The 15132-nt window shown below is 36.4% G+C and overlaps 1 protein-coding gene and 1 long non-coding RNA gene across 16 annotated transcripts in view; one reads left to right on the top strand and one right to left on the bottom strand.

Annotated features, from left to right (window-relative positions):
• The window catches only part of LOC140530917 (uncharacterized), a 1083438-nt gene that overhangs the window by 393118 nt on the left and 675188 nt on the right, over window positions 1-15132 (top strand). The gene's annotated exons all lie outside the window — the stretch shown is intronic.
• The window catches only part of LOC140531011 (uncharacterized), a 108806-nt gene that overhangs the window by 42558 nt on the left and 51116 nt on the right, over window positions 1-15132 (bottom strand). The window contains exons 10-19 of the mRNA XM_072650212.1: window positions 11971-12123; window positions 11322-11501; window positions 10078-10141; window positions 9806-9918; window positions 9142-9333; window positions 8235-8379; window positions 5926-6145; window positions 4442-4592; window positions 2424-3098; window positions 788-970 (exon numbers count right to left, since the gene is read on the bottom strand). Coding sequence (XP_072506313.1) covers window positions 788-970; window positions 2424-3098; window positions 4442-4592; window positions 5926-6145; window positions 8235-8379; window positions 9142-9333; window positions 9806-9918; window positions 10078-10141; window positions 11322-11501; window positions 11971-12123 — 2076 coding nt within the window. The remainder of the gene's footprint in view (window positions 1-787; window positions 971-2423; window positions 3099-4441; window positions 4593-5925; window positions 6146-8234; window positions 8380-9141; window positions 9334-9805; window positions 9919-10077; window positions 10142-11321; window positions 11502-11970; window positions 12124-15132) is intronic.

Below are 15132 nucleotides of genomic sequence, written 5' to 3'. Positions count from 1 at the left end.
TCGCTATTTACATTACTCTTCACTATTTACATTCACCTCACAATCGTTGGAAGTGACTCTCCAAATCGTGGGAGGTTTTCCATCATGTACTAGACAGGTGCTCCCATGAAGACAATAGGCTTCTACTATTTGTCAGCCTGACTTTCCAATTCTTGTCTTTGATTAAAATATCACTGTATAAATTAATAGTTTATTTTCCTTTTTTTTTTAATTAAAAAACAATTTTCACTAGGATGTACAAGATACTCAATTTAGGACCTTCATTTTTTTTCTTATGTGTGGTAAAAGTATTTGTTTATACAGTGTATGCATGTTAAGAAAGAAGAAAGAGTGCTAGCCTAGCTTCCTTTGGGTTCCAGGCTTGCTTCTACCACATAATTCTACCACATATTGCCTATAGTCAAATCAAGTCAACCAAAACTTACTTAAGTGCTCACTACTGCCAGGCACTATGGTAAGCACTGGGAAGACAAACACAAGCAGAAAAAAAGGGAAGCTTGTATTTTAATGGGGAAAGATAACCCATGGTGGAGGTTGAAAAGAGGGGGCCGAGTGGAGGACAGTTAGAGGAAGCGCTGGGGAGGAGCCTGGAGAACAGTGAAGGCTGGGTGACCTAGGCCTCCAATCAGAAAAAATTCCTCAATGCAAACTCCCTACACCAATGAAATTACATATCTGGAACCCCTCCTCTTGAAAAAAGCAAGAGAAAGGTTCAGGCTCATCACACTCCATCAGAAAACACAATTTACAATGTTACTGAATGACCAAACACTGACAAAAGACATACCTGGTCTCCACGAGGTCCTGACTGTCGAAACCACCTCATCTCCTCTTCCAGCTTCATAACCATATTTCTCAAATCATTCTTTTCCTCAGTCAATTGGCTGATATGTCCTGTCAGCTCAGCATTTTGTCTTAGTAAACTTTCAGTCAATGAGCTACAGGAAATGCCTGGTGATACTAAAGTGGGCTAGAAAGGAAAAAAAAAGTGACATGAAATCAGATCAACAACATATAAAAATAGTGACAAAAACACAATGTATGATCATATTCTTGGGAGCCGTTTAAAGTCTTATTACAACTTGGATGTTCTATAAACAAGGAAACTACTGTATTTTGTGAGAGGACAGATTGGGCAATGTAAAGTCACATATAGGGATAAGGTGAACTGCTCTCAATTATCCATGCTCATGAGGAAGAGACAGGATATGAATAAGTCAAATTTCGGTCATTCTAAACCTTAACCACTAGTTTCTTTCATTATTATCCCAAACTAAACCTTTTAAACGATCAATAACAAACAAAAAAAGATGGCCTTAAGTTTCGCTTCCATTCTCTTCACGCTGCTCACTATTATTTCATCCAGAAAATCCCCCAAAGCTGTCTTAGCAGGAAGGCAAAGCAAGAGATGCATTACACTGCTATTTTCAAAAAATCTCTACAATTTTCTGACAAAATTGAAGTCCATATTGCTTTATAAATGGTTAAAAATTTCTTACCTCCCCCTGCTGAGAATATCCAGTAAACTTTTGTAATTGTAAAAGAATGTGATCAATATTTTTCTGGACCCAAATGAAAAAACAAAACCTCATGGCTTAATTCTACTGATTTGGGGAGTGTTAAACTCTGTAAATACAACAGTCAGAACTAAAGCTCTTCTTCACATAATTCTCCCTTCTCACATTTTACCTTTAGGCTAAAAACTTTACATAATTTATTTTTAACTGTACTATATTTCTTAACCTTAAAAGCCTAAAGAAATGTTAGATATTATTAAGGAGAGTTTTGTTAAAAAATATATATAAGCTCAAGAAGACAGTACTTTTTTGGATGAATGAAAACTATTTCACTATTCAGATGTGACAACACAAAAATGTGTTGCATCTTAATAAGCAACTTTATCCAGGTTACAAATTCCTTCTTGGAAAGTCAAGAAGGTTTCTCGCACCTGCTGGAGGCTTTGCGGGTCAGCTGCTGTAGTTTTGATGAGATGAGCTGCAGCTTTTGCCTAACAGTCTCTAGCTCATGGATATCCTCAGTTGTCCCACCCCCATTCATCTCAATCAGTGGGGGATAACTTGATTCTTTTTTTTCAGTTCCTTCAATTTTCTGCTGGAGAACTCAATTTCTTGTTCCATCACTGGATGAGTCCCATGTGGTTGGCTGACCAAAGGACCAAAAAGATAATAATTAATTACTGTACACCACCTAAGTTTTTTCTTAAATAAATACAAAAGCAATTTCCTTCCATTTTAAGTAAAGCTCTAATTAAAAATTTAAGTAGTTTGCTTCACTATTTTCAGATGTTAGTTTGCTTCACTATTTTCAGATGTTACCCAGTATCTAGTCAAACAAATTTTATGACCACATTCCACTCAAACATTCCATTCAAAATACATAGTTACAAAAACGAAAATCTATACCTCATTGAGATTTTGATAGGATACTCTTCCAGTTTCAAAATTCTCTCCCTTCTCTTGTTCTTGTTTCTGAAGTTCCTGTATAATTTCTTGTGATCTCTTCCTTTCAAGTTCTAATTTATAAATTTCTTGCCTTTTCTCTTCCAGCTGCCAATGGAGGTCTTCCATTTTTGACTGTAGCTCATGTATCTTTTTTAGTCCCTCAGTGTTGGCCTGTTGTTCTGTGAGCAACATCTTCCTATGGATTTGTCTATCTTTCTCTACCTGCTGTCTCATTTGCAAAGAGTCCAGCTTATATTTTTCAATTGCACCGACCAGCTCCACTATGCGGCTGTGCTTTTCATACAGCTGTTTCTGCAGATCTCTGAGCACTGCTTCCCCTGATGTGGATGCCTTATCCTGTTCATGGTCATCATCATCATGAGCCTGAAGCTGTGCATCTAATTCTCTTTCCCTTTCAAGGGTCTCTTGCATTTCCAGGACTCGAATTTTCTTTGATTCAAGTAGTCCTTGAAGCTCTGACTTCTGGCTTCGCTCTTCTGATATCTGGGCATCATACAGAGCTCCCTGGGACACTATTTTCTGTTGCAAATCACTCAGGAGTTGTTTCTGCTGTTCCAAAAGTTGATTTAATTGAACATTCCTTTGTTTCTGACCTTCCAGTGAATATTTTCGATCCTTGCACAAAATAAAATGAAGGAAGACGATATTGTTACTAACCAATTTCTGATCCTAATAACACATCTTTTTTTAAGATACCAGTCATCAGTGTTAATCCTGACAATGTAAGAACTGGGAAACAAAGGTAAAAATGATTCACCCCGTAAAGCTAATAAATCATTTTTCAAAGCCAAAGAATATAAGTTAAAAAACGTGGTAGGACAGAATTCTTTTGAGAACATTTTTTTTATCCTTCTAAAGAGAAGGAAACATACAGTGGATATGAATATATATCGTTTCTCCCCTAAGAATGGAATGGAAGAACATTTATTAAGTGCACACCACAGCCTAAGCTCTGTGCTGGGAATAGGAGCAGAAAAGTGAGCAGCCTTGCTCTCCAGGAGCTCACACTCGGACGAGGAGAGACAACTCATAAAGAAGGTTCGGCTGCAGCGAGGATCCTGAGGCACATCAGCAGAGCTGATGTTTCAAGGTCCTTTGGGAATCAGAATCCTAGTGAGCAGGGCTTGGGTCAGCACCACTGGAAGATGGTCTCCTGGCAGTGCACTTGGATCTGTTTTTCCACTGCTAGGGACTGATGGTCTCTCATAACACTTCTAAATCAGTATACTAGAATTCTCTATTACTAGGATAATTTTCCTACCCCTTTTTAGTGATAGATGTGAATGAATATGCTAAGGCTATCTTAGCGTATCAAGGCAGTGCAGTTTCTATTTTCCGACTGGACATGATAAACAAGGTTGATTATTTTCAGTTACCATCAATGTAATCAGGGTCAGATTCCACTCAACCAATGGAATCATATCATATATAATATAACTTAATTCAAGAATGATAATTCTGTTATGTGACTTCTCTGATGCAAAACTAACATGTTTTACTGTATGCTGCCCAACCTGTTGTGCCTAACAAAGACAGCTTTAGATGGCATGTTCCAAAAAGGCTTCTTACCCAAGACAAGAAAACAATATAGAAGACTACAAACAGTGTAAAAGGAAAGGCCACAAAAAAAATCAGAAGTGAAAGTTGTGAAATTATACAGAACAAGCAAGCTTTAGAAGATAAGACAGAAGAGGTTCCCGCTCCATCATTCTGCAGAGGTGGGAGATTCCAAGTGTTGCACTCTGTGCTTACTTTCAGAGTTTTTCAATGTATTAATCAGTTATGATGATTTTTCCTCTTTGAAAATACTATTTGCTATGTGAGATGGTTCACAGAGAGGGAGTGGATTTCTGGGGGAATCCATCATAATATAAAAAAAAAACCCAACCCCAAACTGTATCAATAAAAACTTATTTTAAAAAATGTTCAGGATCATTTAAAGATGAAAAGGAGCATACCTCAAGTTCTTCTCTTTCCCTTTCTTCACTACGTTCCAACTTGGCTTTTTCCTTCTCCAAAGCCCACTGAAGCTCTCTGGTTTCTTTCTGTTCATTGGCTAATGTATCATTTAACAAATGTATTTTTTCTGTTTTTTCTTTGGCTTCCATCCTAAAACAGAAACAGAAATGATCTTTAAAAAACAATATTTTGTCACGGCATTACACCAAGAAAGAAAATGCATCCTCCCCAGAGAAGCTACCTGTTGGCTTGGTGCCTACTGTCAAAGCTCAAATACGGACCATTTAATAACCTAATCATAGGGAAGGTTCTTGACTATTTATACCTTGTGGCTCATTTCAATTGTTTCACATATTATTCCCTTCATGCTCTCCCATGTCTGGAACGCATCTCTTCCTCATGTGTGCTTTGCAGAATCGCAACCTTCCTTCCAAGCACAGTTTAGGCACCATTTTCTGCAGGAGGCCTTCTCTGGTCTCTTCCCTCTTTGTATCTACTTTGTCCATATCTTACAGTGAATAATCTGTAGACAAGTTGTTTCTCCTGAGAGGATGCGAACTTTTTAAGGGCAGGGACTATTTGATGTGTGTCTCTAGCACCTAGAATTGTGCCTGGTGTATAACAGATACTGAATAAATGCTTATTACGGTTGAAGATGACCTATTCAAGGAGCAATACCGGCTAACTACTGTCAAGTTATCATTTATTAACGTAGACAATACAACATGTAATGAAACTTTATACATTTCTTTAAAGTGCAATTTACTACAGTTGCAAATACACATTTTTTCCTGAGTATGGTAAATAACCATTATATAGCTATATATTTTCCTGCAATTTTTCAAAATAATGAGTTTTTCTTTAGGGATCCAAATTTCACTGATATTTATAAAAATGTCTATGTTTTATATAAAATACCACCTTTTAAAAAATGTACATATAGGAACTAATCCCCACCCATACTAATCAATTCATCCCAAATAGGGCATAATCATTACCTTCAGTTACTTTTTAAAAGAAAGATAAAAAATAAATAGCTTTCCTAACACCAAACCAATGTATGAAGCTGGGGCTAGAAAAGACTCCTGGATTCAGGATTAGGAAAAACTACTAACGCTATGTTAGGTGAAACTGTTCACAGAAATTCTATTTCAGCATACAATCTTTTCATTTCTTTCTTTTTTTTTTTTTTAGTATTGCCTTTCTCAGTACATGGTATCCATTGGCTCTAATGTTCTGCACTGTAAGTCTTCCCAAATGTAATTACAGAAAAATAGTCAAGATTTAGGAAGTCCCCAAGATTTCGTGCATCACGCTATTGTCAAACAAGCTCTAGGAAGACAGAGAATTTGGTATGTATAGCATCAGACATCCATACTGATTATTAGTGAGGTCATTCTGGGTGCATATCAGTGTAAGTGGAAAGGATGGGAGCACAGATGCCCAATCAAACAGAAAACTGACAGAAGGAAGCCCAGCACACCTGAAAGCTTCTAACTCCTTCAGGTGTTTGTGTTGGGCTTTGAGCGTCGTTTCGAGGTCCAGCCTGGCCTGTGTCCGCTCATCCTGGAGGTCAGCAGCCCTCACTCTCTCAGAACTGAGCTCTTCCTGTAGTTCGGCTGCTTTTTCCTTCAGTGCGCTCAGCTCCACCTGCATCTCCAGGATCTGAGCCTGCTTCTGCTGCATGTTGTGTTCTAAAAGTTCTAGAAAAGAACACACTAATATCTGTGAGACACCTGCTTAATTGCTTTTAGGAATAACTGTGTCACAGCATTACTTAATTTACAGGTCTGGTCTCTTCTATTTCATTAGCTTTATACTATTATTTACACTTTAAATTTTGTACCACTTCAATATTTTATTAGACACATGTGAAATAACAATGATCTGGGATTACTGGGTGAAATCTACCGCTCAACATTAAGAAAGTTCCCCATGTTATACTGAAACACCAGGAAGATTATATGGCTATAGAACAAATTTATGACAGGATACTCAAAATGAACACAAGTCAATTTATTAAACATACAACATTTCAAATAGAAATCATCTTTTAAAGTTTAAAATAATAACGTGAATAAAAGAATCTTTATTTTTTTCCATTCACCTACAAATTTGATTAACTTATGCTCACAATCCTTAACCTTGTACTCCATAAATAAGTTGCCATCTACGCAAAGTACTTGCATGGATTATCCATTTAACTAATGCTACAATTTTCAGTTTTAGTCGACTATTTCTTTTTTCAGTGCAGCGCCATTTTGTAGACAATTTCTGTGAACTTTACTATGATTCTGTAGAAGTTAAATCCAAATCTGTGCTTTTGTTCACGATACTTTCTTTAAAAACAAAAACACAAAACACACAAAAATTTGTAGCATGACATCAAAGTTGAAAAGAAAATGAATTTTTAAAATCCCTACCTAATTTAGAATGAAATACCTTAATAAAAATGGTGTTAGGAGACAGAAGCAACACTAGCTTTTTGGCTACTAATGCTATATAAAACTCATATGTATTTGTCTACATTTTGAGGAACAAAATTTGACTTGTGATATATATATATATGTGTGTGCGTGTGTATATGTATATATACATACACGTATATAAGCAATAACATGTCATGCATAAACAGTATTTTAATGAATACCAATAAAAACTTCAAAAATAAATTCTGCAATAATAAAGCAATGGTCAATTAAATTTATGTTTAGATAAAAGGTACTTGTAAAATAAAGCATGAATTTGGTTCTATTATTGAACTCACTTTCATCTCCATTCTTAGTGGCAGATAGATAGATGGCTCAATAAATACCAACACATACATATGAATTTCATGTCACAGTAATGTAGATTCTGTTCTACACTGGAAAAGGCTGACAGGGCTGGCAAATTACTTTCAACAAGTGTGGATATAATCTGAGTCAGATTTCACTTTACTCTCTCTGACTTCATTCACCAATTTGCCACAAGAATCGCTACAAGAATCACTACAGGAATAGCTACAGGAATCGCCAGATCCCACTTTCAAGATGACGCCGTGCACCAAGTGCAGGGAGGGCAGTTGGGTGGCATTATGCTACTGTCTTTGACAAGTACTTTTTTGTCGGGGAGGAGACACTGACTTTAGCTGAGGTATATGGAAATCAATAAAATTAGAGATTCATACGTTTAAATAACAACATGACTGTGCTCATTGATCTAACGTAAAATCATCTTCAGTTTATTTTTTTCCCTAGAAATGAAGGGTACAGAATCTAAATGAATATATCTGGATTATCTATATGCTACTTAAAAAACATTTTTCGTGGATCTGAAAGGAATCTAAATCTATTTAAAGGAATACTTTAAATTTTGTACAATGATAGCACAAATTCTATTACCACACATGATTAAGATTAGATGTGAAATCTTTGTTTAAAGTAACAACTGTTTAAATCCCTGAATCCTTCTTTCGTGCGGCCATCAAGTGAAATGTGGAGAAGGAAACTTATTTATTATCTCATCCTGCATAGATGCAAAACAGGGAAAGGTGCTGACTTTACTCAGTAGCTTTAGTGTCATTTTCAATGAAATATTTATTCACTGGTAAATTTTTTGAAGCAAATACGCATTATTTTAATACTAATAAAATTGCTTTGGCTTTGATTTTGGATAGCTCTCTAAGAATAATACTAAAGTTTGAGTAATAGGAAATTTTCATTAACTGAGAAAAGGACAAAAAAGATTAAAATCAGGACTGTAAATACATACTTACATATATAGGCAAGCACACACGACACTACAACATACCTTGGCTTTGTGAATCACTCTCTTCTTCTCTCTTCATGGTCATTTTTTCAGTATTTATTTGAGCCCGTAATGGTTGGATTTCGCTCAACAAGCTTCTTCTGTCTGCACTCTGAATATACTCCATGGCAGCTCTGCATTTAATGACCTATTTAGAAAGTGATGTAAAAATCCATAAACTGTATCCAACAGTGAGCTCCTTAGGGAAGGGAATACATATTATTATTCCAATCTACTTCTCCCATTATCTAGCACAGTGTTCTTTATAATGCATATGCTTCATGTTTGTTTAAATGCTTAATTGAAAAGACTATCAAACTAATTAAGAAGCCTCTCACTAAAAAAGACAGCACAAAATACTAACAACTTTAGGACTATGGGTTTCTGGTGTGTTTCCCCTTTCACACAGGAGTGGTTCTTAACAGTACTATGGCAATCAATGTCTTTTGCAGCAGTTTCTTTCAGTACCTGATCTTGTAATCTTTGCTCCAACAGATTCACCAATCCATGGACATCTCTCATAGGGAGAGCTGTCAAATCTGTCTTACATATGGCTAGCAGAATGTTTTGAACTTCTAGATAGATTTGCTGAAAGGCATGCACAAATTCACTTTGCCAATCTGGAGGATTCTCATGGGACTGAGAACTCTCATTAAGCTAAAAAAATATAAAATAATGTCAACTTTCAAGGCAGGGCATTTTTCATATGTTCTAAAAATGATCACATATTCATAATTTTAAAATGACAAATATTTAAACAAGCACTTCCAAAAATTGCACTTTTCAAGTATGAAATTTGCAGCAACTTTTACCAACATGAAGGACAAATCTTACTTGAGAAAACAGGGCTCACTGGAAAGATTTTTAAAATTCTGAAAATTCGTATGCTTGCATTATATTTTTGGTGTACCTCAGTTTCCCTTTGCACCTGCATTTTGGCAATTAAATCCTCAACAGAGGAGATTACGTTGAGGTAGATTTTTCTATCTTCCAGACAAAATGCAGAAGTTTGCTCAGTAAAACAGGCATCTCCTTCACTGAAATGTGGCTCAGTAAGAGCTAGCACTTGCACACCCTCATCATGGACCTCTCTCAGCAACCCCTGTAAAACAAACCCCAAAACCAAAGTGTTGAAATTGTATTCCTGTACTGGACAACTGAAGAATGGAGCAGAAAAAGAAAGTGGTATCTGTGTTTCTCTCTAAGGAAAATCAAGCAGGGAATGGCATGCTATGCTTGCTGGGGGCTGAGTGGCATACACTGAGATCTCTAAAAGAGAAGGCCAGCGCAGCACTCAGCCGACCCCTCTTCCTACCAGCATGCTCCTGCTTCATTCAGCACATTGCCTTTTCGAAGCTGCACAGTGGCTATAAGTGCACAGGATATGGCTTTTGGGTCTGTAAAATCTATCCTTATTGCTGCTTTAATCATTATCAAAAAGGCAATAAGCTCTCTCCTGGGATCACAATTCTATGAGTCTCCTTACATAATGTAGTACTTATACCTCCTAATACACCACTGTGTCTAACACAGAAAGGATTTAATCTGATAGAAAGATATCAATTTATTAATACCTTTAGCATCTCTGGAGTTAAGGAATTTTCACGTTCTTCCCTTGGAGTGTCTTCAATATCAAATTCCTGGCTTTGTTGAAGACCGATACCTTGACTCCAATCTAATCCAGAGTCTAAAATAAATAAAAATAATTATTTAGTACGAATAAAAGCATTATAAATTTTATTTATTTAAATTATAAAAATGAAAGGAATTTTCACATAACAGACAAAAAGATTTCGAATATGCTATTGTGGAAAATGTAACAAAATAAAATTCTATCATGACTTACCACTAGAACACATTTCTCTACTTTGATAAAAGTCAGAGTGTATTGATCCAGGAACTGAAACTACCTATATTGGACAGAACAAACACATTTGAAAGAAGAGCTATTATTGTCTTGCCCAGTAAATAAAAATATCAGCTGGTATGTCTACATGTATGTATGTAAATGAAAAAGAATCTATCACTATTGCTGTAAGGCAGTTATTTTAAATGCATTTTATCTTTCTATCTTTTCTTTCTTTTGCTGTTGGACTTTGCTGGCAATATATAGAAATGCTGATAATTTATCTGGGTTTATTTTATATCCTGCAACTTTGCTAAAGTTGTTAATTATTTCAAATAGCTTTTTAGTTGATTCTCTAGGACTCTCTAAGTATACCATCATATCATAAGCAAAGAGGGAGAGTTTTGTTTCCTCACTATTCTAATTCCTTCAGTTTCTTTCCCTTTTCTTATTTCATGTGATATATCTTCAAAAAATGTTTGTTGAATGGAATTTTAAATTTTAACTGCTGAAGTAAAAACAGTATCCAGAAAATGGCACCAAAAGCTAAGCCCATACCTATATGTGGTATGTAGGTATATTTTACAACTCTTTTCCAAATAGCTCTAATTGCTCTTCAAAGTTAATAATCTATATACTTAGTATACATAAACATAATAATATTAGGTGATATTTACACACTGTGATTATCTTCATCTTACAGATGAGGAAATTATGGCTCAGTGAGATTAAGTGACTTACCCAGGATCACAAAGCTCTTAAATGTCTGAGGACAGACTCCAATCTAAGTCTTCCTGACTCCGAGTCTCCACTATGATATGCTGTCATCAATAACTCTCACAGAGACATTTTCATTATACGTAAGCATTGTGTGTATACGTACATGTGTATGTATACGTGTGTGTGTGTGTGTGTGTGTGTGTGTTAGAATTCCACGAAGAAACATGAGAAAACCAAACATTAAGAAATGCTAGAATGCTGCTGCAATGATCAGAGATGGGCAGGTGGGGGATATAGCGATAAATAAAAAAGTACTTAGCATGTAAAAAGCATTAAGTAAAGTTTGAATAACGTAGAAGCCCAAAGGGAATGGAAATATATCAGGAATTCTAGAGGCCTAGAAAGTAAGAAATATTTGAAATCTATTTGCTATCTCCTTGTAGCCAATAGTCCAACATTTCTGCTCTTTATAGTTCCAGCTCTACAACTTATTTCAGGTAGGAGTCAATGTAAGATAACTACACCTTCTTATCAGCTGTAACTTCAAGCTGCTTCTGAAGGTCTGTAATATGGTCATTTTGTCTACCAATTTCTAATTTTTTCTCCTGTATCATCTGGGTAAACTTCCCAAATACCTGATGATGGTCCTTTGTAGAGCTATCTTCAAATTCTTGTACAGCAAAACCGAGTCTTTCCGTTTCATCCTGTTGACGAACAATAAAACACAATGGCTGGGGTTAGAATGGCATTTTCTGAATGATGTTCCAACTAAAGATTATGTAAATTAGAATGTCAAAATGCACAAGAAAAAAATGTGGAAGAAACAATGATAATGCTGGGTTTACAAAGAGTTTAGCAACAATCCCATATCCATTTAACTGAAGATGAAACAGAGACTTCTGGGCCCCCAGTCAAGCAGCTGCTCAGTGTCACAGCCAGAATCTGAACCCTTGCATCCTAGCTCCAAACCTAACGCTCTCTACAGTGCACCACATCACCATCCCACACTGCTGCTCACATAGATGGCTACTTGGTTTAAAAAAAAAAATGTGGTTAAATGCCTTCTTAAGCACTTTGCACTGACATAGTGTTCATGTATAACGTGTAATGGATCCGCATCTGTGCTTCCACGTCACAGCCCAGCTGTAACTGATGTCTCCCTGCAGCATTCACCTGGAGAAACCTCTTCTCCTGCTCAAGGTCCTCAAGGTGCGCCCTGCGCTCCTTCTTCTCTATTTCCAGCTGCATGTGCAGTTGCTGAAGTTCTTCATTTTTGTTTTCCAGCTCCTCTCTAAATTGCTCCAATTGTTCCTCTAAGTTCGTGATCTGCATGGTCAAAATGACAAACAGAAACGGAAGAAAGAAGTTCTTTAGACACAATGTTGATTTCCTAAGAGATCCTGTGGAAAAGATGTACGAACAGTGTTCAAAATTATATCTTGAGTTTAGACATGACTGGGTGCTAAGAAACAAATAAAATATGGGGGCTGGACCAGGAGGCTAGATCCCTCCTGGTTCTAATATTGTGCAATTGAAAAAAATCACTATAGTTTTCAGGCAACAATTCTAGTGCACAGATTATTTTTAAAAAGAAGTTAAAAAAGACTCTCCTATTGTAGGACAAACTAAGCACTTTTAAGCTACTAAGTCCAGAGCAGATAAAATTGAGCACAGGCACCTCATGACCTTGTGACAGAGGCGCTACCCTTTCCTCATTTTTATAAATTTGGAAACTGAGGCTGAGTTGTATAATATTAGGTGCTCACAATAGTCCTGTAAGAAGGCTAGGACATGTACAATTACCTTATTGCAGATAACAAAACTAAGTCAGTCAGTTAAAGAGATTCGAAAGTCACACAGACTAAAACCCAGGTCCTTCATCCCCCAGGGCCCAGTGCTCTCTCTACTACGCCACACATCCCATGGTTGCCAGATGAACCTTCCTCAAGTCAATCTGTTCAAAAGCCTGACCAGATCATGGAACGAGGTCCAAGCACCTTATCACGGTTTTCACAACCCTCCATGACATGCTCTGTCTCCCAACAGTTCCCTTCTTCTCTACTCAATGCTCCATCTAGACCAGATGACTTAGTATCCTCTTCCTATGCCTTTGCTTGATGATTTCCTGTTGAGGATTCGCTTTCCCCCTTTACCTACCTATCAAAATCCTGCCCATTCTTTCATGTCAAACAATCAATGAACGTCTGCTCTCTGTTAGGCCTTGGGAATACAAATGCCATGAATAAAACAGCCCTTCTCACCAGCCTCTTTGAAGCTGTCCTTGATACCAGTGGACACTGACCCTCCTCCACTGGCACTTTCTTGATGAGACTGAAAAGTTTTTAGAGTACATTATTGTTATGAGTGTAACTGTCTTGTGCTTCCAACAACATGCTATTTGCCCCTCGGAGAACATTACTGAAAGTCAGCCAACATTTATTAAGCACTTCTACACTGAAAAAGATGCTGGGTTAGGTGCTGCCACTGTATCTTCTTTGTTGCCATAGCCCCTGTGATTTCTAGCACAATTACTTTGCAAATAATAGGAACTCAATAAATATTTGCTTAACTCAATTTAGAGTTGAAATATAGTTCTTTCTGTGATAAGGGATAAGAATATGATTGCACGTTTTAAAATTTTAATGAGATGAAACATTTTAAGCACTGTACAAAAATAGAACTACATATTTTAGAAAACTATTAAGATTACAAAGGAAAAATAAACATAATTCGGATTTTAACTTCTAACACAAAAGAAGAGGTGTAAATTTTTATTGCTCTGTTACTATGATTTTGATTTCTACTTTAGAATGAAGAAATTATTAGTAGAGCAGTCCTTTAATGCTCAAAATACAGGCCACCAAAGGATATAGCTAAAACCCCTAAAATGAGGTCGAAAGGTGAGAAACTGAAGGCTAGAAGGGCCTTCAAAGATCATCTAATTCAACTTCCTCATTTTGCAAATGAACTAACGGGCTCATCGAAGTGAAATGATTTGCCCAAAGTTATAGAGGTAAGTGGAAGAGCTGGAAGTGTATTTTTGCTTCATATCATTTTGCTTCATATCTAGCTCTCTTTCTGCCACACAAAGTTTTTTCTGTTTTATCATTAGTAAGGACAGCCAGAGATCTGTTTACCACTCCTTCTCTATCCCTGCCCCAGCATGAAGTGGCTTGCAGCTTGGAATTGGGTTTCCTGAAAGGAGGCTCCTTGGATGGACAGCGTGAGTACATCAGAGAGGTCTGCACCGTCCTTCCCTCCACATTTTCACCAGGGAGAAGGTGATCCACCTAACCCTCACTCCTTTCCAACAGCCTCAGCATGAACTCTTAAGGGTAGCTGAGTGCTTTCTTAGCACTGCCTCATTTATTTTGTGTTTCAGCTCCCTATTAATCAACATTCTGGCCTTTCCTGAGGGGTCATTCCTCTTGGCAGAGAAAACAGAAGAAAACTCAAGTTGAAAAGTTCTGTTTTCTCTTATGATCTCAAGTCACCCTGAGCACTGGTCCTCTTCTTTTATCTGCCTCTTTCTTCTAATACAACTTCAAAAAAAAAAAAAAAAAAGAACCCACTGCCAAACAACTTTTTTTTTCAAGAACCTTAAGTCAGCCTCTCAGATTGTTTTGAGTTTTAGTGTTTCTGATAATATTTTCTTAGCATCTCTTTCTGACTGGTTTTCTTCTAAATTATTTCTAATTCACTTGGGACTATCAGAATAAACATCAATTTTGAATTTTTAAAAATCATGTTTCTTTATCCCAAGTGGTCTTTCTCTCTCAGAAAGAAAAAAATATACTGAATACATACTGAAAAAAAATTAGAAAATTACTGTATTTTTATTACATAAGTAAATTGTGGAAGTTCAATCATGAGATAGTTTAGGAAGGGGTGAGGAGTGGGGATATTCACATAGTAAAGATACTGTTAAAGTAAGTTCACAGAAAAGACAAATACTACTTATTAAAAAAAATCACAATTTCTAAGCAAAACCTATTGCTGCACAGTGATGTATCTTTAAGAAGGCAAATTAAAATTTTTTAGTTAACATGCTGAAGTATTTTAGACAAAATCTCTTAAGTTCAACTGATGTTTTTAAAATAATAAAATAATTAAAATATCAATTTTTAAAATTAAGAATTTTTAAACCTCTTTCTCCTTTCTATCTAAAGCTTCTCGTTCTGCCTGTAATTGTACTTCGAACGGCAGTGCCGTTCCAGTGCCCAGAACAGTGTTTTGAGCACTGCGTGTACTAAATATTTGTTAAATTCAAAACTGGTTATTTCCTCATCCTGTGAACCTACCATGCTAGATTTAGAAATCTAGAAAACCACAAAG

Source organism: Notamacropus eugenii, chromosome 3 (assembly GCF_028372415.1).
Source record: "Notamacropus eugenii isolate mMacEug1 chromosome 3, mMacEug1.pri_v2, whole genome shotgun sequence".
In the NCBI taxonomy this organism is placed as follows: Eukaryota; Metazoa; Chordata; class Mammalia; order Diprotodontia; family Macropodidae; genus Notamacropus; species Notamacropus eugenii.
Note: the sequence above shows the minus strand (reverse complement) of the source record. Positions and strands in the feature narration are given on the sequence as shown.